The sequence below is a fragment of the Ochotona princeps genome, chromosome 1 (genome assembly GCF_030435755.1).
Source record: "Ochotona princeps isolate mOchPri1 chromosome 1, mOchPri1.hap1, whole genome shotgun sequence".
In the NCBI taxonomy this organism is placed as follows: Eukaryota; Metazoa; Chordata; class Mammalia; order Lagomorpha; family Ochotonidae; genus Ochotona; species Ochotona princeps.
In genome coordinates this window covers 113,530,037-113,553,434 of record NC_080832.1, presented here as the reverse complement: position 1 = coordinate 113,553,434, position 23,398 = coordinate 113,530,037, and the positions used below count along the sequence as shown (strand labels likewise).

At 46.8% G+C, this 23,398-nt stretch overlaps 1 protein-coding gene across 1 annotated transcript; it reads left to right on the top strand.

The window, feature by feature from the left end:
• The first annotated feature begins 43 nt into the window (after positions 1–43).
• On the top strand, positions 44–3,006 carry ZBTB9 (zinc finger and BTB domain containing 9). The gene is made up of 2 exons (XM_004590273.2): positions 44–279; positions 454–3,006. The coding sequence occupies exon 2, from the start codon at positions 531–533 to the stop codon at positions 1,965–1,967; it is 1,437 nt and encodes a 478-aa protein (XP_004590330.1). The 5' UTR covers positions 44–279; positions 454–530; the 3' UTR covers positions 1,968–3,006.
• Positions 3,007–23,398: the final 20,392 nt, after the last annotated feature.

Here is a 23,398-nt window from a genome sequence, read left to right as displayed (position 1 = left end):
GGCGGCGGCCCCGCCCATCGCTCCGGGCGTCGGCGTCCGGCGGGGCTGGCTGGCTTCCGGGCCAAGACGGCGCTGGAGCTTCCTGGACACTGCAGGGCCTCGCGGCGGGTGCCACGGCGGGGGCGTGTCGGCCGCGAGGCACCGAGGGTCCCGGGCTAGCGCGGGCGTCAGGGTGGCTGCGGCTGCCTGCGAAATCGGCGGGTCAGGAGGCGTCCCGAGCTGGCGAGGTTCAGCCGGAGCTCCTCATCTTCCGCAAGGCCGGGCAGCCCCAGAACCCGGGTTAGTGTTAATGGTTTGTTTTTGTCTCCTCGCTGGGCGGGACTGAGCCGCAGACAGCACCGCTGGCCCTAGAGTTTCCACACGCAGGTGTGGGGGTCGGGGCGTTTGAGGAGGCACGGTTCCCGTTTTCTGGGGGCTCGTGTGACGTCCGCACCCCGTCTGTTTCCTCCACAGCCTTCCTCTCCTGGGAGTTCTACTCTCAGCCTCGCGTCTCCTCCGCCCAGCCCTCTGGGGATCCCTCTGAGGAGACCATGGAGAATACCTCGCTGCCTTTGCCGCCCGGGCCCTCCTCTGCAGCCTGCAGCTCAACGCCGCGGACCATCCAGATCGAGTTCCCTCAGCATAGCTCGTCCCTGCTCGAGTCCCTGAACCGCCACAGACTGGAGGGCAAGTTTTGCGACGTGTCCCTGCTGGTGCAGGGCCGCGAGCTCAGGGCCCACAAAGCTGTGTTGGCTGCCGCCTCCCCTTACTTCCACGATAAGCTGCTTCTGGGGGATGCACCCCGCCTCACCCTCCCAAGTGTCATCGAAGCCGACGCCTTCGAGGGGCTGCTGCAGCTCATTTATTCGGGCCACCTCCGCCTGCCCCTGGATGCTCTCCCTGCTCATCTCCTTGTGGCCAGTGGCCTTCAGATGTGGCAGGTCGTGGATCAGTGCTCAGAGATTCTCAGAGAGCTGGAAACTTCGAATGGTGGCATCTCGGGCCGGGGAACGACCTCCTACCAAGCGCTGCTGTCCAGCTCGCCCTCTCCAGGAAGCTGGTGCGTGCGCGCGTCCCCTTCCCAGCCCCCAGCCCAGTCCTCTGCTCCCGCTGAGAGACCCGTGTCCACTGAGAGCCCCGTGGGAGGGGAGGGGAGTGAACTGGGGGAGGTGTTGCAGATCCAGGTGGAGGAGGAGGAAGAAGAGGAGGAGGAGGAGGACGAAGATGATGATGAGAGCCAGGGATCAGCAGCGTTGTCTCAGACTCCGCAACCGCAGAGGGTATCGGGGAGTCTTCCCCGTCCTCATGGATCCCTGGCTCTGCCAGGGTCCACCCCTCCCTGCAGGCTCTCTGAGGGGGACAGTGCGCCACCTGACACTCCGGCCCCTTCTACTGTGCTGCCCCCTAAAATCTTCTACATTAAGCAGGAACCTTTTGAGCCGAAAGAGGAGTTGTCAGGAGGTGGAACCTCCTCTGGAGGTACTAAGGAGGAGACCAAAGTGTTTCCTGGAGGGGACACTGTGGGGAGTGGGGAGCTGGGGTTCATGTTGCCATCAGGGGTAGGGGCAGCATCTGGGGGAGGGGGTGCCTCCTGGAAACCAGTGGATCTCCATGGAAATGAAATTCTGTCCAGCGGCGGAGGACCTGGGGGGGCCGGGCAGGCGGTGCATGGTCCCGTGAAGCTAGGCGGTGCACCGCCCGCCGACGGAAAGCGCTTTGGTTGCTTGTGTGGGAAACGGTTTGCGGTGAAACCCAAGCGTGACCGCCACATCATGCTGACCTTCAGCCTCCGGCCTTTTGGCTGTGGCATCTGCAATAAGCGATTCAAGCTGAAGCATCATCTGACAGAGCACATGAAAACTCATGCTGGAGCCCTGCACGCCTGTCCCCACTGTGGTCGTCGGTTTCGGGTCCATGCCTGTTTCCTGCGCCACCGAGACCTGTGTAAGGGCCAGGGCTGGGCCACTGCTCACTGGACTTACAAGTAACAGCTGAGACCATCCTCCAAACTTGGAGGAAAAGGTAGCCGTTGCCGATGATGGATTCTTGCCCTTGCTACACCAGACCTGGATCTCATAACCATGCTAAGTGATAAAATGTGTTATGGATCTCTTGTTCCTGGGTGTTAGGCCTTAGCCTGGCAGATTTGGAAACTCATATTTCTCATCTCACCTCAGGTTTTTGCTAGCCCCCTACAGGAAAATTATTTCTAGGCCATTCTTAATTGCTTGACCTTAATAGACCTTTTTGTAGTAGTAGTAGTATCCATTGAGAAAACTAGGTTTCAGATTAGGTTATTTGATGAAAACAGTGCTGAAAGGCATAATGGTTCGTATGTTATTCATTCTCCTCGAGGAGCTAAAAGGCTGGTCTCTAGTCAGGGTACGTTTCATTCAGAGGTCAGATAATTGAGACTTAAGCTCCAAGCTTGGCTGTCCCTCATGAAATGATGGGAGCAGAGTTCTTAATGTACTCTGCTTTGTCGTGTCTTTTGGTCTTTGTGGAAGATTCCCCCCGGCCCCCCCACTTCCACCATTGTACCTCGCTTCCTCACTAGTAACCAGCTTCCCCCGCACCTTTGTTTTATGTCGTAGTGAGCACTTTAACAAGCTGAGCATTCCACACGTCTTTCCTATTACCCTCTTCGATGGAGGGTGTTCCATCAGCAACCGGTGCCTCTTGTCTGCCTGACCACAATCAATGAGTTGTATTTTGATCCCCATGACTGGACTGTGGCCATGGAACTCAGGAGCTGGCAGCTGACCGGACATGCTCTCAGGGTAGCTGCTCTCTGAGCAAGTTGCCATGGTCGGAGGAACTCAGGGCCAAGACAGCACATGCTGAAGATTAGAGTGGAACTGCACAGTGGGACCAGACGGCCCCTCCTTTTCCCTCTTGCCTCCAGGCGATAAAGACAGTCCTCTGTTGAGGGACTGTAGGCACAGAGATGGGAATTGGGGGTTGGAGAATTTGCAGTTTCCTAATTACTGAATTTCTTCTATAATAAACTCTACCCTGAAATCTAAACTGACAATGGGCTGGACTGAGTAATTTGTGTGAGAATAGAGCTAGACTGTGTACATGTTTGCACTAGGTGTTGTGTATGAGGGAAGAGTGAGATAATTTCAAACTGGTGAAGAGAGCGTTCTGGATTTAGTCCTTGACTTGCCTCAGAATAACTGTGAGCAACCCAGCTTTTCAGGACCAAAAAAAAAAGTTTGCTTGAATGGGGTATGTTGATGAGTACCTCTTACCTGGCTCTCTATTAAAGAGGTTATTCATGTGATATATATATGTGTATATATGTTATATGTGTGTATATATTTAAGATTTGTTTAGGTTTATTGGAAAGTTAGATTTTACAAAGAAGTAGATACAGAGAGAAAGATCATCAGTCCACTGATTCACTCCCCAAGTGGCTGCAATGGATCAGAGCTGAGCTGATCAGGAGCCAGGAGCTTCTTCCAGGTCTCCAGTGTGGGCTCAGGGTCCCAAGGCTTTGGGCCATCCTCTGTTGTTTTCCCAGGTCACAAGAAGGGAGCTGGATGGGAAGTGCAACAGCAAGGACACAAACCGGCACCCATATGGGATCCTGGTGCATGCAAGGTGAGGACTTTAGCCACTAGGCTATAGCACTGGGCCCTGCTCATGTGATACTGATGTATAGTATTATACCTGGACTTTAATTTTTTAAAAAGATTTATTGTTATTGGAAAGGCAGATTTACAGAGAGAAGGAGATACAGAAAGGTCTTTTGTCTGCTGACTCCAAAAGTGGTCCCAATGGCCAGAGCTGAGCCAGTCCAAAGCCAGGAGCCTCTTCTGAGTCTCCCATATGGTACCCTGACCTCTTGCGTTACATATGTTTGCTTGTTGTTTGGATTATTCTACAAACCTTAGTGCAACACATGATGTCAGATCCTGATTAGTACTGTGTCCTTGCAGAGTTCACAACTACTACTAAAGCGACACAAGTAACTACAATGTGGTATGATAAATCAGCTGATAGTGGGCAGTGTGGCCTTTTGAATGCCTGGAAGGACGCTGAGTTAAGTCTCCTTTTGTAGGTGCCCAGAGAATGTTACTTCCATGTGGCCATGGAACTGATGAACTAGTAAACACAGGAGTTGAGGTGAGACCTATAAGAAGCAAAGGTGATAGCCTTCCCCAAAGTATGCTGCTCAAAACCTCGTAGATATGGCACTTAGAAGGGCTGGAAAATGTGCCTTTGTGCCTAAGAGGCTGAATTGTAACTGGGATTTGTCAGCCTCTCCACAAAGAGCTGTGTCATTGTCCCGTTCCCATGATAGGGACTGTGAGCACATTGGGAAAGGGAGCAGGGATTTGTCCATCTTGCATTTTGTCTGGTCCCACCTACCTGTCCTCAAGATCTTTTGGTTGCAAGCAGTGGAACCAACTCTGACCTAGTCAAAATGGAAATTTATGAAAGGATGGGAGGTGGTTTCTGGAGTGGATGGAGGAGCCTAAGGGCAAGCCTTTAGAAGGAAAGGACAAAATCAGCTCCAAGACCTGATTCCCCAGAGCTGTAATCCTTGAACTTAGGTTCTCGAGTGACAGTGTGTTCTGCTTTCCTTTGTCACTTGTTTCAAGATAAAATTTCCCAGAAGAGAACTTGGAGCCTCATATCTGTGTCACCAGGATGGTGACAAAGCAGATAGGGAATCCTCAAAGGGAAGTTAAGGTCCTGGGACACGGGAGTGGAGGGTGGGTGCTGGCTGGGCCCCGGCAGGATGCCTGCTCCAGGTAGCCTCCATGTGCCACCCAGCTGAGCCAGACTTAGCGGGAGTCCAACTAATAAGGAACATAAAGCCTGACCAACTTCATATCCTGCTGAATTTTAAAGAATTGACTCTCTCCCTCTCTCTAAACCTGGCAGGAGTTTATTACTTTCCTCAAACCAATTAAATGCATTATTAGAGTTCTTTTTAAGTTTTTTAAGTATTATGTGGAAAATGAGTTTCATGATGAAAGACTGGCTTAAACCAGCTTAAACCTGTTGCCTCATTGTCTTTTCCTCCTTGTAGTGGAAGAAATGTCCCTCCTACTATCCAGTGCTAACCCCATTCCCACAGTCTGCTGTTTTAATTAGCCCTGCTCTTCTATGTCTTCACCTTTTGTTTCTGTAGTTCTCAGCATTTACACATACTTATGAGACCGAAAGAACAAATACACATAAAACACAACAGTGCCTTGCATACAGCAATCAGTAAATGTTGGCTGTTACCAGTGATATCAGTAGTTCTTGGTTCTCTACACCTTTACTCAGTTCTCTAGGGGAGCAGTCAGGAACATAAAGAAGAATGATTTTAGCTAAACTGGAAATGAGGCAGGTGATACTTAGGATTAGATCGTTGCTGTTGTCTGTGTTTTAAATGCTGGAAGACACTTTTGGCTTCTAATTTTATAAAATCCTTGGATATTTCAATAACTGCTTTGTTTGAGGCACTAAAGAAAAGAGCAGAACACATCATAGGGGTTTGGACTCTGGAGTATCTCCAGTTTAAAGCAGCTATATAGATATTTACTTCGTTGAAATCTTAAGCAGCTTCTATGGGGGCAGGTGCTTCAGACAACACTTGATTGCCTGGCCTCAAGTACGTGCTATACTTATGAGCCAGTTTTCTGTCTCTGTACACCCGAAAAGACAGAAGTAATAATGACTCTAGTACTTAGATCCCTGCCATCATTTGTGGGAGACCCAGAGGGAATTCTTGGCTGCTGGCCTAGCCCTAGCTGTTACAGGCATTTGGGGAGTAAACCAGCAGATGAAAGATCTGTCTACTTTTAAATAAAATTCAGGACGTTTTAAAGATTTGTTGTATTTGAAGGGCACAGTTCCAGAGGTATCTTCCATGTGCTGGTTCACTCCCTAAATGGCCATAATGGCCAGGGTTAGGCCAAACTGAAGCCAGGAAATTCTTCTAGGTCTCCCATGTGGATACAGGGGACCAAGCATGTGGGTCATCTTCCACTGCCTTCACAGGCACATTAGCAGAGAGCTGGATAGGAAGTGGAGCAGCCAGGACTCAAACTGGCACCTGTATGGATGCTAGTAGCTTCAAGTGCTGTGTCACAACACTGGCCCCTAGCAATGTATGTATGTTTGTTTGTTTGTTTGTTATTGGGAAGGCAGATATACAGAGAGGAGATGCAAAGAGAGATCTTCGATTCGCAGGTTCACTTTCCAAATGGCTACAACCGCTGGAGCTGAGCTGATGTGAAGCCAGGAGCTTCCTCCAGGTCTCCCATGCGGGTGCAGGGTCCCAAGACTTTGCACCATCCTCTACTGCTTTCCTGGGCCACACGCAGGGAGCTGGATGAGAAGTGGAGCAGCTGGGACATGAACCGGCATTCATAAGCGATCCCGACAGATGCAAGGTGAGGATTCAGCCACCGAGCCGTTGCACCAGGCCTCCCCTAGAAATGTTTTCCAGGATTGCTGCACTTCACCTCCAGCAGCTCTTCCTCTGTTGTCTCCCATTTCATAGTGGTGCTGCCATTCACTTAATGAACGAGGTAGAAAGGTGAGACAGTCCTTTGACATACTTCTCCTTCCAATGTTATTTTCTAAATATTTCAAGTTAATACATTCCTACCACCACAGTCTCCTATTTCTTTTGGCTTCTCTTTTCCTTCCCTTAATATTTTACTCCATTTCCTACAGCCAGGGTGATCTTTCTAGAACAAAAAATGCTGTTTTAGTGGTACCGTGGTAGCTTGAGTCTAATGTGATATTGTGGGTTATAATGCTGGCAAGCCAAATGAAGCACTAGGTCGATGATGCAGCTGAGAAGGTAGTGGAAGATGGTCCAAGCACTTGGGATCCTGCCACTCAGGTGGAATACCAGGAAGGAGTGCATGCCTGCTGGCTTCAACTTAATCCAGACTTACTATTGCGGCCATCTGGGGAGTGAAACAGCAGCAGATCAAGGATCTCTGGAGCTCTGCTTTTCAAATAAACCAATTTTTAAAAACACTGTTTCCAGCTTAAATCTTTCACTGGCTTCTTGTTCATTCATCAAGTCCCAAGGATCTGAATGCAGTCACTCCAGTCTCATTGCCTGTGGTTCTCCCCTCATCCTCCACTCTTCTGCTCCTAGGGCTTATCTTTCTGCCTGCTATAGTTTCTACCATCCCTCAGTGGAATAGTTCCTGTATGTTCCAGATATCAGTGTACATGTCACTTCATTTGGAAATCTCTGACCATTAGGCTAGGTTAGAGCCTTTCTGTGTCCTCCCATACCGCTTATGTCCCCATACGTTACTATTTGCCAGCCACTCGCTGTCACTTACTACATGTGGACAGTGTTTGAAGCTCAGTGGACACTTCCTGCCCTCTTAAGCTTTATTTTCCAGGACTAGAAAGGAAACCAAGAAGGTGGGGAGTAAGAGAAAAGGAGGACGCGCTGTATGTTTACTCTTCATATCCAGAGGCGATAAAAAGACCCAGATATGCAAAGGAAGGAGGAAATATTCTTTTAAGATATCTTTATTCAAAAGAATTACAGAAAGAGAGGCCTTCCATCCACTGGTTCACTCCCCAAGAGGTCACAGCAGCCAACTGGACCAGGCTGAAGCCAGAAATCAGGAGCTTATTCTGGGTCTCCCACCTAGAAACAGGGGGACTAAGCACTTGGGTAATCTGCTGCTGCTTTTCCCAGACCATTAGCAGACAGCTGGATTGGAAGTGGAGCCGCCAGGACTCAAACTGTCGCCCATATGGGATGCTGGTATTGCAGGTTGTGACTTTACCCACTACAGCACAATGCCATCCCATACGAAGATGATTCTAGGAAAGCATTTAGTAGATAGAAAATCTAGAGAAAGAAGAAAATTGGTTTGCTTGGTAAAGAGACTGATGGGCTTGGAGCTCCAGGAAGACAAGGATGAGATGTGACTAGAGAGATGGGCTGGGGCCAAATCGTAGAGAGCTGTGTACGTCAGGTAGAGCATTTAGATTTGGTATATGTGCTGCCAAAGCGAGCACAAGTGTTTAGATTTGGAAGCAGAATTGGATGACAATAAAGAGTTTTAAGTAGAAGAGTAATGGTCTTTTAACAAAGAGGTTCGTGTAGCTACAGAGTGAATAGTGGATCATTATGGAGCAAGAATGTAAGTGGAGAAATCAAATAGACTATTTCAGTAGTACAAACAAGAGGGTAAAGAGAGTAGATCCAGAAAGAAGTGGATGAATTAAAATTATATTTGAAGGCAGGCCAAGCAGGTCATTCTAATGGATTAATAGAGATTTGGGAAAGTGAAAATTTGGGAAAGTGAAAATTCAAGAAAGCTCTCAAATTTCCTGAGTCTGAGCAGTTAAATTACAGGTCATTTAATGAGTGAAAGATAGGAATATGAGAACTTGTGAGTAGATCAAGAGTTTTGTTTTGGGTCTGGCACAGTGGTTCAGGAACTAAAATCCTTGCCTCACAGGCGCTGGGATCCCATATGGGTGCCAGTTTGTGTCCCAACTACTCTGCTTCCCTTCCAGCTACCTGCTTGTGGTCTGGGAAAGCAGCGGAGAATGTCCCAAAGTGTTGGGCCCTGTACTTACAGGGCAGATCTGGAAGAAGCTCCAGGCTCCTGGCTCTTGCCTTCAGATGGGCTCAGCTCTGGCCATTGTGGCCACTTGGAGAGTGAACCAGCAGATGGAAGATCTCTCTGTAGCTCCTCTCTGTATACCTGCCTTTTCAATTAAAAATATATATATGTTGTTACATTTGATCCTTTATAGCGTAAGCTTGCCAACTTTTCATCTAGAACAATATTTAAGTGTATCTGGCAGCCCACTACATCACTTCTAGTGATTGAAGTGAAACTTTACAAAATATATTTTTAAATAATTTTTTAAAATAATAAATTCATTTTATTTTTATGATGCTTACATATGTGAAAGGGATGCATGGCCATATGGACCACCAATTAGGGTAGGAAGGGTGGAGAAATAGGAGAAGTCAATGAGAACTGCTCGTAATCTCCTTTTTCTTCTGTTATCTGTGGATAGTGAAGAGAGGAGGAGAGAGGGCCGCTCCCAGCAGCCCAACCGCATCAGTACCCAGGAATGGGGGAAGGCCAGCCAATATCATCCCAGAGTCCCCAATATGGAGCATACTTGAGGTACTGCTTAAGTGGTTTTGATAGTCTGAGATGATGTTGATACCATTGCTGCAAGGTTGGGGAAATTCTTCCAAGGTCCGTTGGCTGACTTAGTCCACCTTAGAGTTTTGATTCATCCAGATACTTGTCAGGGAGCACTGTGCAGATCGTTCTGTCCTCTATGGCACTAGATGTTCTCTGCAGGCCTGAGTGAACTGTCATGTCCCCCATGAACTTCTTGGTATGCTGTCCACTGCACAGGCCTCAGTAACCTGTGGAGAGCCAGTTCTGACACATACACTTCATGCTCAGACCACATATCCTGTATTTTCACCATGGTTGGTATTCTAAGTCCAGTGATCCAGTTTGAGGGGCCCCCAAAGAAACCTTACTTGAGGTGACCCCAGACCTGACTTATGTGTGTGCCAGCCAGTGTGCAATAAATTTAAAATAACATGCAATATGCAAATAAAACTAGTTGAAACATAAGAATTAAAATATATGCCTGTTTATACATCAAATAACATGTATGGGTTTTTTTATTTATTTTTTATGATTTTTTAACTAAGACTCTAAGATGGACTATGTCAATCAGTGGATTCTTCAGCGACCTCATTGTGCTAGGAATGGCAAGATTGGCAGCAATTCATAACTGTTGAACTATCAAAACCACTTGAGCAAGACCCTCGGAACATGTCCCACATCAGGGACCTGGGATGGGTGGGCAACTGGGTGCGGCTTCTCCCTTTATCTCCCCCTTTGCCCCAGATACATGAAAAAAACAATGTGGAAATAATAGTCTTATCCGCTGTCCTATAGCCCTTGAACCTTTTTACCCTAATTAACTATGTAAAGATTGTCAAAAATAAGAAAAAAAAGAGACTAACAGAATTCCGATTCCTTATGAAGGACTACACCATTATAATAATTTGGGGAAAATCTATCGGGGGTTGGGAGTTTAGGGGGGAATCCCAATCTATTTCCTTTACCCTCTCCTCAAGTTCCCTCCTTGCTACTGAGTTCCCCTATATTATTACTTATAGTATAGTTCTTCAAAAACAGTCATATGTTCATCATTGTGGGAATGGACAATAGCAAAGAGTCCACCATCCTATTGTCAAGATATAGTTAACAGTTTCATTGGGAGTCCATCTTTGATCTGGAAGTAGAGATGCATACTGCATTATATCCTCACATCTGCTAAATATGATAGTCTCCATTACACAGTTACTGTACATCTCATTAAAGGAAAAAGCACAAAACAGAATCAATGATGGGAAGAAAAGAAGAAATTAAAATGCCATGAAGTTAAATAACATGCTACTGAATGATTAATGTGTCGCTGAAGAAATGAAAAGGAAAATCAAGAACCTTCTTGAAGAAAATGATGCTACTGTATGATCTATCAGTGAAGAATTTAATGAGGAAGAAAGATTTTTGGAGAGATGAAACAAAAAAAAAAATCAAAACCCATGAGATATAGTGTCCACTGATCTGTTGGTGAGATATGCTTTCTGTAGACAACAAATAGATGGGTTTTGATTTTTTAATCCAGTCTACTTATCTATGACATTTGATTGATGAGTTTAAGCCATTTACATTCAGGGTTAATATGAATGGGTGGTAATTTGGTCCTGTCATTTTAGCAATGGTTGTTAATTGATTTAGTCTTCTGTTGTCATTTTACTGGGATGTTCTTCACATTTGCCTTTGGTTTTGGTGAGTGCTATTCCTCTTCACTATCAAGAAAACATCTCTATCATTTGTAGGGTAGGTATGGAAGAGGCATATTCTTTTAACTTTACTGTGGAAGAATTTTATTTCATTTTCAAGGACAAAGGAAAATTTTGCTGGGCATTTTATCCTGGGCTGACAATTTTTTTGCTTTTAGAATCTGGAATATGTTATTCCATTCTCTTCTTGCCTGTAGAGTTTCCTGTGAGAGGTCTCCTGTGGGTTTAATTGGCATTCCTTTTTATGTCAGTTGATTTTTTTTCCACATACACATTTAAGGATCTTTTCCTTATGTTTGATTGAAGAGAGCTTGATTACATTTTGTGGTGAATATCCCTTTTGGTCAACCTGTTGGGAGTTCTGTGCCCCTCCTGGAACTTGTTTCCCAATTCTTTCTCTAGTTTAGGGAAGTTTTTCCTTATTATTTCATTGAATACACCTTTAATCCCAGCTTCTCATTCTGCACCTTCTGGGACTACTATAACTCTTATATTTGGCCTCTTAATAGTGTCTTTCAATTCTTGGATACTTTTTCTTAGCTTGACCCAGCACTGCTTCCAGCTTTTTGTTTGTTTCCCCCTGGTGACAGGATATATCTTCCAATTCTGAGATTATTTCTTCTGCTTCATTCATTCTATTTTGGAGACTCTCCACGGTACTTTTAATTTGCTCCACTGTATTCTTCATTTCAGATATGTCAGCTTTCATTTGATTCATTTCCAGTGTGACATATTGCTTGAATTCCTTGAATGCCTGTTTTATGTGCTGCTTGTTGTTGATAAGAAGCTTCATAACAAGTGTTTTGAATTCTGTATCCCCTATTTTCTTGGTGTCTTCCTGAATTAACTCTGGGGTTGCCAAAGACTTTTGCTCCTTTGCAGGGTAGTCTTCAGTAATATTCATTGTGCCTCTGTCTCCTCTTTTGCTCTTGGTCATTGTACTTCTGGTTATCAGATTCTTCTCTTTGGGGCAGGTTTCTAAGCTATGTCACTCATAGGTCTACAGTTTGATTTTACTTATTGTGGTTGGTACATGGCTCTTTGTTTGCAGTCAGTTGTTCTTCTCGCTCCAGTGAGTTCCAGGTCTGGGTTCTTATGTTAGACTTCCACCATGGTCTCTGTAGCCCCAGCTCCTGGCTCGCCACTCTCCACGTCCTGTGATACTGTGCTGAGGCTGCACTGTTGTCTGTACAACTTTTCTTCTACTTCCTGTTAGAGCAGGTCCCAGGATTGGGGAGACACCAGGTATCCTATATAACTGGATTATTGGTGGTGCTCATCTTGCTGGAACCTGTTAGTGTTAGGTTTGAGGCCCACAGGAACCTATTTCGACCCATATGATGCCAAACTTGGTGTTTTCCCTGTGGGTCCAGTGCAGTGCACTGAGCTCGGTGAGTTCTCACCAAGCTCAGTGCATGCGCAGCTCACTGTTGTCCCTGAAGTCTTAAAGTTTTTCCACACTGCACAAAATGGTGCCTGATATGCCACTACTAGAGTTCTTGATCTGCTGACCGTAAGGTCTGAGGGCTACTCAGACCTATCTTGGGTGGAACCTGTAGGATGTCATATTGTTGCAATTCACTGAGCCAGAAATGAGTTCACTCCTAGCTTAGTGCATGTACGGTACTGGCCAAAACCTTTGCCTCCCTATACACAATGGCACCTAATTCAGCTCTAGGGGACAGACTGGTGTATGAAATCTACCCTGTTCCTGTACTGTCCATCTGGAACCTGCTACTCGGTTTCTGCTCCTGGTCAAATCAAACAAACCAGCAGGATGGACAGTTCTTTGGGTTCACCTCCTGAGCTCCCAGTGAATGCCCCTTCCCACCTTGTTGCTGGTGGAGTTCCAGCTGCTGGTGCATTTCAGACTGCCGCTTACTGAATGCCACTGGGGTATTGATAACTGCAACACCACACTGGTTTGTTTGTTTCAAGATTTATTTTATTTTTATTGCAAAGGCAGATATACAGAGAGGAGAGTCAAAGAGGAAGATCTTCCATCCAATAATTCACTCCCCAAGTGACTGCAACAGCCTGTGCTGCACCGATCCGAAGCCAGGAGCCAAGAGCTTCCTCCAGGTCTCCCACATGAGTGCTGGGTCCCAAAGCTTTGGGCCATCCTCGACTCCTTTCCCAGGCTACAGGAAGGAGCTGGATGGGAAGTGGAGCTGCCGGGATTTGAATTGGTACCCATATGGGATCCTGGCGAGGATTTAGCCTCTAGGCCACCGCACCAAGCCCAACACCACACTGTTGTGTTCACTGCTTTCCTGTGTTTGTCAGTCTCCAGATGTCCTTCTACTTTCGTTCTGTCCTCTCCTGTTTCCTGGAATGTGCCCTCTCTGCTTTACACTGGCTAATGTTTCTCTGTTTAAATGTGTCCTTACCATATTCTGCCATCTTTATTATTCCTAAAATAATTTAAAAAATTTTTTTTATTTTAAAGTGGCCATTGTGGACTCTTGGGCAGTCAACCAGCAGATCGAAGATCTTTCTCTCTGTATCTTCCTCTCTCCTTAATTCTGCCTTTCCATCGCTTCTCGGCCTTTTGGCTAAGATCAAGTGTAAATCTGCCTTTCCAATAAAAATAAAGATGGTTCTACAGTCTAGTCTGACAGGACTTTCCCCTAGTCTCAGCACTTGTCAGCTGATGCTACAGCAAAGCCCAGCCACTCTGCATTTGCTCTAGCTCATTCATTCAGCAGTGATTATTGCTTAGCCCAGCCTGGTTGTCCTTATAACCCAGCTCATATGCAGTCCAAGGGGGTGTTGTAGACCTACCTAGCATAGTCTGCTCCCAGTCCCAGCTCTCATATTAGCCAGAGCAGTGGCCCACCTGGGGAGCCCCTACAGCTATCCTGGGTCTTACATGTTCTGGTGGGTGCTGCAGCCCAGCCTGGCATGGGCCGCCTCACTTCAGCATTTGCCAGTAGGTACTGCAGCCTCACCTCCACCCAGTCTGCCCACAATTCCAGCTCATGCTGGTGGGTGCTACCCCCTAACCCAGCCTGGCCAGCTTCTAGTCCCAGCCCTAATGTGAACTGACTGGTGTTGCAGCCCAACCTGGCCTGGCCTGCACCGCACCCTGTTCTGGTTCTCACATCTGCCATTGGGTGCTATGAACTTGCCTAGCCTGGTATGCCTCCAGACCTGACTCGCACATATCCCAGCGGGTCCTCTAACCTGGCTTGGTCTGGTCTGCTCCCAGGCTTGGTTCTTACTCAACTGCGGGGACTGCATCCTCACAGAAGAGTTCCCCAAGCTCCTGTACCAGAGTTACTTCCCAGTGGCAGATCTCACGCACACTGGTGGGTCCTTGGCCCAAGCTGACTTGGCCCATCTCCTATCCTGGTAGGAACAGTGGACTTGCACGACCAGCTTATACCCACTCTGGTTTTATTGTTGGGTGTTACAGCCCAGGCATGCCTCTCCACTCCCAGACACAGCTCTCATGTGATTCAGTGGGTGCTGGAGCCTAGTCCAGACCCAGTCCACACCCATGCCGAGTGATGCTGCAGCCATGTCCAGCCCAGTTCACCACCAGCATTCAGCTCTGGTGCTCACTAGTGGAAACCGCAGGCCAGCCTTTAGCTCCTCAATCAAGCTCACTCCTAGCCATAGATCTTGCACATGCCAGTGGTTGTTTTGACCCAGCTCGGCATAACCCATTACCCAGGTTAGCCTTTGCCATCAGATGCTGCAGCCTGGCCTGGTCTGGCCTGGCCCAACCTCAGTCCCTACCCTCGCTGGTGGAAGGTATAGCCTAGCCCTGTCCAGCCTGCCCCCATCCCTGGCTTTCATGCAAACCAATAGGTGTGACTGTGGATGCTACAGCCTGGACCACCCTGGACCGGCCTGGCCTATTCCCAACCCTAGTACCCAAGAGTGTTGCTCAAGGTGGAGGAATCCACCATGGTGGGAGGGTTTGGGGAGGGGTGGGGAGAACCCAAGTATCTATGTAACGGTGTCACATAATACAATGTAATTAATGAAGTTAAATAATAAATAATTAAAAAAAAAGAGTGTTGCTGAGTTACATGGTCATGCCTAGCTCAGCCTGTCACCACCACCAGCCCTCGAGCAAGCCAGCTGGTATGGCAGTCCCACAGGGGTGAGCCCATAATCCCCCACAGAATCTGCTCCTAGACCCAACTCTCTCATGAGCTGGTTAGTATCCTGGCCCAGCCTAACATGATCCACCCCCCTGTCCCAACACTCACTGTTGGGTACTGTGATGGAGTCCTGCCAGGCAGGGTTCTCAGCTATTGCTTTTGTATGCACAGGTAAAGTGGTGGTTGATACCAACAATCCCAGCTCAAGTCTCCCACATGGGCAGGTGTATTGGTTTGGCCTCAAAAGGTCGTCTGATTTCCCTCCTCTAAACCACCTGGTCTCAGCTCCCTCATTTACCTGCAAGTACAGTAGCCAGGTTGGTGGAAGTCTCCCAGAAGTCACCCCTCACCTATCATGTTCTCTCTCAGCAGTCCTCCCTTCCACACATCTGCAGATTGCTTCCCTGAACAATCCATAGCCCCCATGCCCGATCCTCTGGCAGTGTGCCATGCCAGCCTGGGGTCCTGCCTGCCTACCAGGGGGCCCACACATAGTTGGGTGCCAATCCCCAGCCCCTGTATGTTGGCATGCTGGCGTCTGCCCCCTACATATCTTTTTTTTTTTTTTAAATAGAATAGACGGCTATGCTGGTACATCGGTATAGTTAACACAAATTTGGCATTGACCAGGCCCAGGATGCCCAAAAGCTATTAGCTGTTTTTCTCCCAGCTGTGTAACACTGGCCTAAGTACAGTGCAACTTAGGCCATTGTCTGTAGCTGGGGAGGTACTACTTTTTTTAAGATTAATTTATTTTTATTTGAAAGACAGATTTAACAGATAGAGAGGTTCCATTGGTTCATTTCTCAAATAGCCATAGTGGCCAAAGCTAAGCCATTGTGAAGCCAGGAGCTAGAAGCCTTCTCCAGATACCCTGTTTGGGCTTAAGGGCCCAAGTTTTGCACCGTTCTCTTCTTTCCCAGACAATAAACAGCTGGATTGGGAAATGAACCAGCTCCCATATGAGATACTGGTACTGCAGGTGGAGGATTAGTTTGATATGCCTCCACACTGAGCCATTTGAACCCTATATCAGATTCTGACTAGAAAACACCTGTTCCATTATGTCACATGCCTCATTTTTTTACTTGGTAAGATCAGCTGAATCACTTTATTCCTCTGAGCTTTGATTGTCTACCCTGTGAAATCGCAATACTAATACTCTCCTCACAAGGTTCTTAAAACAAGATAATATATGCAATTTTAAGACTTTCAGGGCAAGCATTTGATGAAATGGGACACCTGCATTCCATATCAGAATATCTGTGATTCGAGTCTTGGCTCTGCTTCTGATTCTAGCTCTCTGACCAGCCTGGGAGGCAAAGGTGATGACTCAAGTCCTTGGGGTCCCTGACACCCACACAGGGTAGATGGATTGACCTCTCGGCTCTGGCCCTCAGCTGTGACCAGCTGTAGTTGTTACAGCCATTGGGCAGTGGAACAACAGGTTAGAGATTTCTTTCTTTTTCTTTTTTCTTTTAAAGATTTATATATTTTTATTGGAAAAGCAGATATACAGAGAGGAGGAGAGACAGAGGAAGATCTTCCATCCAATGATTCACTCCCCAAGTAGCCACAACAGCTGGTGCTGTGCTGATCCAAAGCTACGAGCCAGGAACTTCCTTCTGGGTCTCCCATGCGGGTGCAGGGTCCCAAGTCTTTGGGCCGTCCTCGACTGCTTTCCCAGGCCACAAGCAGGGAGCTGGATGGGAAGTGGAGCTGCCGGGATTAGAACTGGCACCCATATGGGATCCCTGTGCGTTCAAGGCCAGGACCTTAACCATTACGCTATTGCACCGGGCCCCGTGGGTGGCGATTTCTAACTCTCTGTATTTCAAGTTAACAAAAATAAAACTTTAAAGATGTAGCTTTAAAAATTAAACAGGAAATATTTTATGCAAATATATGAGAGTTTCTCAAGGGGTATATGCCAAGGAGGAATTGCTAGATTTAAGTGGTGCCTCCCTTCCATCTGTAGCATTAATGGGAAGACAGATCCTGGAAAAAGAATGCAACATCCCACTTTCCAGTGCTTAATCAGAGCAGGGCCATGTGACTAGCTCTGGGAGTGGAACATGAGCAGAAGTGAAGTGTAGCATTCCAATACCAATGTGGTTGAGCTTTCCCATTCTATTTTCTCCTCTGTTGTGGCTTTGGAGCTATTCAATGAAAATGGTGATGTCACAACATGGAAAGATCCAGGAGTATTGAGTCACCTCTTGGCAGACAGTGCAGAAGAGCTACCCAGACTTCGAACAAACAAAAAGTAAACTTATATTGTGTTGAGTAATTGAGCTTTAGAGATTGTCTGTTACTGTCTTCGACTACCTTGACAAATATGGGAGAGATATATGTGTATATAAACAAATAGACACACACGTTCTGGAAAGAGGAGCAGACATTTGGTGCAGTGGTGATGTTCCGTGAGCCACCCTCATTCAGTACCAGGGTGCCTGATTCCAGCCTCAGGTTCTCTGCTTCCAGTCCAGCTTCCTGCTGCTGGCATCCTGGAGGCAGTAGTGACATCTCCAGTGCAATGTTCCCCGCCACCCATGTGGGATACCCAAAAGTTTGGATTCCTGGAGTTTTAGCCTGACTGAGTCCTGGCTGTAATAGGTATTTGGGAAGTGAATCAGAAATTGGAAGATATTTCTGTCTCTGTCCCACTCCCTCATTCTCTGCTTTCAACTAAATTGAAAATAAATTTAAAAATTTTCTTTTTAATCAGAAAAGATCTAACAGAGAATGGCAATAATGTCTACTATGTGTATATATATGAGTAAGAAATGGGAACTTGGCCAGTGGATGACTAAGATGGAATATTGACTTCATCGTATGTTTTACCATTTTTTTAAAAAAAAAAACATAGAGGTCAGGCCCGGTGTGATAGCATAGTGGTTAAAGTCCTTGCCTTGCACATGTCAGGATCCCATATGGTCGCTGGTTCTAATCCCAGCGGCCCTGCTTCCCATCAAGCTCCCTGCTTGTGGCCTGGAAAATCAGTCAGGATGGCTCAAAGCCTTGAGACCCTGTACCCGTGTGGGAGACCTGGAAGAGCTCCTGGCTCCTGGCTTTGGATTAGCTCAACTCCAGCCGTTGCGGTCACTTGGGGAGTGAACCATTGGACGGAAGATGTTTTCTGTCACTCCTCCTCTCTCTATATGCCTTTCCAACAAAAATAAATAAATCTTTAAAAAAAAACCATAGATGTTTGCATTGTGAAACAATGAGTTAAGTGAATAGCATCCTGTATTGGAGTGCTGGTTCATGTCCCAGTTGTTCCACTGCTGTCCCAACTCTGCTAATGAACAGGGAAGGCAGCTAATGGTGCCTTGAGCACCTGGGTGCCTCCTCCCGTGTGAGAGACCATGATGGAGATCTTGGCCCTAAGCTTTGACCTGATCCAACCCTGGCATTTGGAGGGTGACCCAAAGGATGGATGAAAGACTTCTCTCTCTCTTTCTTTCTTTCTGTCTTCTCTCTGTCATTCTGCCTTTTGAGTAAATAATTCTTTTTTTAGTTAATCATGAAAATATGTAACTTGTTAAAACTATCTGATTGAAAATTATATTAGAAACAGAAAATAATAATAAAACAACCTAATTTCTTTAAAGTAATGCAAAGTTTTTCAGCTGATAGTTTTTCATTGTTTTGGTTGCTTTGAATCCATGCTTTAAATTATGTTGAATATATATTTTAAATCCAAAAGGGATTACCTGTATTTTAATATTGTTTTATTTAAAAGATAGAGTTACACAGAAAGAAGGTGAGACAGACAGAGACAGAGAGATCCATCATCTGCTGGTTCATTCCCCAAATGACCACCACCACTGGAGCTGAGTGCTGAAGCTGGGAGCTGGGAACTCTCTTTGAGTCTCTTTGATGCAGAGTCCCAAGAGTCATTTTCCACTGCTACCCCAGGCCATAAGCAAGGAGCTTGTTTGGAAGTAGAGCGATCATTACACAAACTGGTGCCCATATGGGATGCCAATACTGCAGGCAGAGGCTTACCTCACTACGTTAGAGTGTCAGCCTGGACTACTTGTATTTTGTAAAAGTAGCTATTACATAACTAAAACCAGGTCCTCAAAACAAAACAGGGCTTGGCACAATGATTTAATTGGCTTTGCACGAGCCAGGATTCCATATGGGTGCTGGTTTGTGCCCCAGTTGCTCCACTTTACATCCAGCTCCCTGCTTGTGACCTGGGAAAGCAGTAGAGGATGGCCCAAGATCTTGGGACCCTGCACCTGTGTGGAAGACCCGGAAGAAGCTCCTGGCTTCTGGGTTCAGATCAACTCAGCTCTGACCATTGCAACTACTTAGGGAGTGAAATAGTGGATGGAAAATCTTTCCCTCTGACTCTCCCTCTCTCTGAAATGTGCCTTTCCAATAAAAATAAATAAATGAATAAAATATATGAAGGGACTAGTGGTGCAGCGCATTGAGCCACAACTTGTGACATTAACATCCCGTGAAGATGGGAGTGCCACCTCGAGTCCTGGCTGCTCCACTTCTGAACTCACTAATATGCTGTGGAAGGCAGAAGATTATGGTCCAAGTACTTGGGATCTTGCCACTCTTGCGGGAGATCAGGATGGAGTTCCAGGCTCCTAGCTTCATCTGCCCAGCACTGATATCAGGGATCCAATTTCTTGAGCTCTGCTGCCTCCCAAGATGTACGTTAGTAAGAAGCTGGAATCAACAGCAGAGAAGCATACCTGTCACCCATGTAGGAGAACTGGGTGGTGTCTGTGACTAGCCTAGCCTGGTCACAGCTACTGTGGGCATGTGGAGAGTGAAAGCGGGTGGAAGATCTCTGTTTGCCTGGCTCTCTGCCTCTCATATAAAATTAAAATTGGATCTAACTCACTTATTATGAGGCATGCATTGTGGCACAGTAGGTTAAGCTGCTGATTGAGATAGCTGTATCCCATATCTGACAGAGTATCTGGTTACTTCTGATCCAGCTACATTCTAATGCACTTAAGGTAGCAGATGATTGCTCAAGTACCTCAGGCTCTGCCACCCAGATGGGACAACCAAATGAAACTAGCTCTCTGAAAAATTTTTAAGTTGACACAAACTATTCTTGACACATACTTGGATGCTGGAAAGTCTGCCAACAACTCACCTGTTAAATGCTTGATCCCTATGGTAGTGGAACCTTCAGAGGTGGGCTTATTGGAAGGTCCTTGGGTCATCAAGGGATTGCTGGTGGAGATTATTTGTCTTAAGAAGGTTATGCTTGGTTACCCTGGCCTGGTGCCAGGGGGCCACTCCTTGTTCCCTAGCAGTGCCCACAAGGGCATGCCAGCAAGGGCTGCCTGTGAGTGTTTACTCTGACTCACACTTCTGGTGCTGAGGGGACAGTAGGGCCAACTACTGCACTGCGTTGATCCCAGGGACCAGCTCTTGGGGCTAAAGGTTGAAGAGCAGCCTAAGAGCTGGCACACTGAGTCTGGGAAGCTGCCAGGCCCCAGCACTCATCGTCTCCTGCGTGGGTCACCCTCGCTCTGGGCTGGTGGTGCTGTGCAGTGTGGGCATGTTGGGCAGGCTGTAGGACCGAGCTGGTGGCAGCTGCCCTCCCATTGCCCTGGGCCAGGGCCGGTCTTTGCTGTTCAGGCCTCTGACTGGCTCAGTTCAGGTGTGCTTTGTCTCAGCATCCTGCAGCTACTGATGTCACTTCAGCTAGAGTTAAGCTTCTTCGGAAGGTTGTGCTTTAAGCGACAGGATATCAAAGGGTTTAGTCAAGTTCTGGGTGGGGGGGGGCAGATTCAGTGAAAGACTCAAGCTAGCAGTTTCAGGGTTTTATGCCCATTGAGGCCACAGCAGATTGGCAGAACTCGGAACACTGTCTTGACCTGCTTGGAAGGGAACCTTGTGGCACTTGCCCATGTCTCATCCACATGGATTCATCTAGGAATTGATTCTGGGGAAAGGATTCCTCTTCAGATTAAACCTGAAGTGATCCGACAGCCAGGGAGGGGGAGGCCAGAACACCTGGCCTTTTTGTTGGGGTCCCAGATGCCTTCAGCTCCAAAGCTCCTCATTCCCCAGGGCCCAGCCTAGCTCACCTGTCATGCCCATGTCTCAAGTTGGCCGGGAAGGTGGAGTTGATCAGTCTGTTTTTCCTTATTCGTGGAGTCCTTTAACCCAGTGCCTGTGCTTTGTGTTATTTATTATCACACCTGCCTACCACAGCAGTGTCAGTGTTGGGGCCTAGGGCCGGAAGAGGACGATGGCGTGTGTTTTATGAACGGGTTGTTGCTCTGATGTTGGCGCTGGCCTCCCCTTCCCCTTATTTCTGATGACCAGTGTTTGTGAGGAGGTGGCCATGGTCTCCTACCTGTGACAGAGCCTTGGAGTCCCTGAGGCAGTTTCTTGGTGCCTGGGTCTCCACCTATGCAGTGGTGCAGTATAGCTGGGAGACTAGTGCCTCCTTCCTCACCTGCCCAAAGCTGACGGCCTGTCCTTATGTGGGATGGCAGAGTCTGTCTCTGGACCTTGGAAGCTGCCTGCCCGCCTAGGCTCTTACATGCCTTTTGTTGGTGTTGAGGTCATTTGTGTGCCAACATTGGCTTGGCCCTCGTCAGCCCTGCTGTGTGACGTGGATCCTCCCAGCCCTTGTGTGCTGTAACGTAGTGTACATTTCAGGCCTCTGAGCAGTGAAGCTTTCTGCGCATGGTGTCCTGAGCTGTGTGCATGAACCTAAGGAAGCACAAATGCCATGTATAGGTTTTCTAAGCTGATTGTCATAATGAATGCATTTTATAACTCAAATGATGTTGTAGATTTACACTCTTATTTATTTTGTACCAATTTATTTGTAAATGCTGTTAATTGTTTTTAAAAGGTTTTGTTTGTTCTATTGAGATAAATGATTTTTCTGCTCAAAAAAAAAAAAAAGGTTATGCTTGGGCCCAGCACAGTGGCCTAAAGTCGTCGTCTTGAACACACCCGGATCCCATATGGGCGCCAGTTCTAATCCCGACAGCTCCACTTTCCATCCAGTTCCCTGCTTATGGCCTGGAAAAGCAGTCGAAGATGGCCCATAGCCTTGGGACCCTGAACCCTCGTGGGAGACATGGAGAAAGTTCCTGGCTCCTGGCTTTGGATCAGCACAGCACCGGCTGTTGAGGCCACTTGGGGAGTGAATCATTGGATGGAAGATCTTCCTCTCTGTCTCTCCTCCTCTCTGTGTATCTGACTTTGCAATAAAAAATTTTAAAAGAACTCTTAAAGAAAAAAAAAAGAAGGTTGTGCTCAAAGCCTGAGTTAGACCCTGTCCCCTCTGTGCCTGCTGCCTGTCTTACCACACAGCCCTTCCTTCACAGGCAGGGTGCCACCCTCCAGGGGCCTTCAGGGTAGCCTGCATCGTGCTACTTGACTTGCAGCTTCCAAGAATATCTGTAGTCCTTTCCTTCATTAGGAGTTCACCTCAGTTCGTTTCAGTGCTTCTCCAAACTGACTAATACAGCATATAATAAATATACCTGTTTATGGGGTACAGTGTGATAGTATGATTCATGAATATGATGTATAATGATCAAATCAGAGTAATAGCCTATTCATCACACATTGACCATCTCTTGGTAGTAAGAACATTCAGATTCCTCTCTAGCTAGTTTAAATATGCAATGCTATTGCTAACTGCAGTCACCCTAACTGTGCTGTAGACCACTAGATATTATTCTTCCTGTGTCCTACAATTTTTTTAAAGATTTATTCATTTTTATTGGAAAGGCAGATTTACAAAGAGAAGGAGACACAGAGAGAAAGATATTTCATCTGCTGGTTCATTCCCCAAGTGGCTGCAAAGGCCAGAGCTGAGCCGTTCCAAAGCCAGGAGCCAGAAGATTCTTCTGGGTCTCCCAAATGGGCGCAGGGTCCCAAGGCTTTGGACTATCCTCTACTGCTTTCCCAGGCCATAAGCAGAGAGCTGGAAGGGAAGTGGAGCAGCTTATGGGATCCTGGGTGTGTAAGGTGAGGATTTAACCACTAGGCCATCATGCCAGGCCCTGTCCCACTATGTTTCACACTCATTAATCAACCTCTGCCTGTCTCCTTGTCCCCATACCCTTTCTAGCCTCTGCTTACCTTTTTTCTGTGTTCTAGTTCTGGGGGTTCAATTTTGTCTAGCCTTCACACGTGATGGAGAACATGTGGTATTTGTCTTCCTTGCCTACCTGTTTCACTTATCATAATGCTCTCTAGATTCAACCATGTTGGCACAAATGACAGTATTTCATTTTTTCTATGACTGAATAATATTCCACTGTGTTTCGGTACCACATTTCTCAATCTGTCTGTCCACTGATGTATGCTTGGGTTGATTTTATATCTCAGCTATTGCAAATAGTGCTGCAGTCATAAACATGGGAGTACAGATGTGTCCTTGACATACTCATTTCCTTTCTTTGGAATGTAAGCTAGAAGTTGATTGCTTGATCAT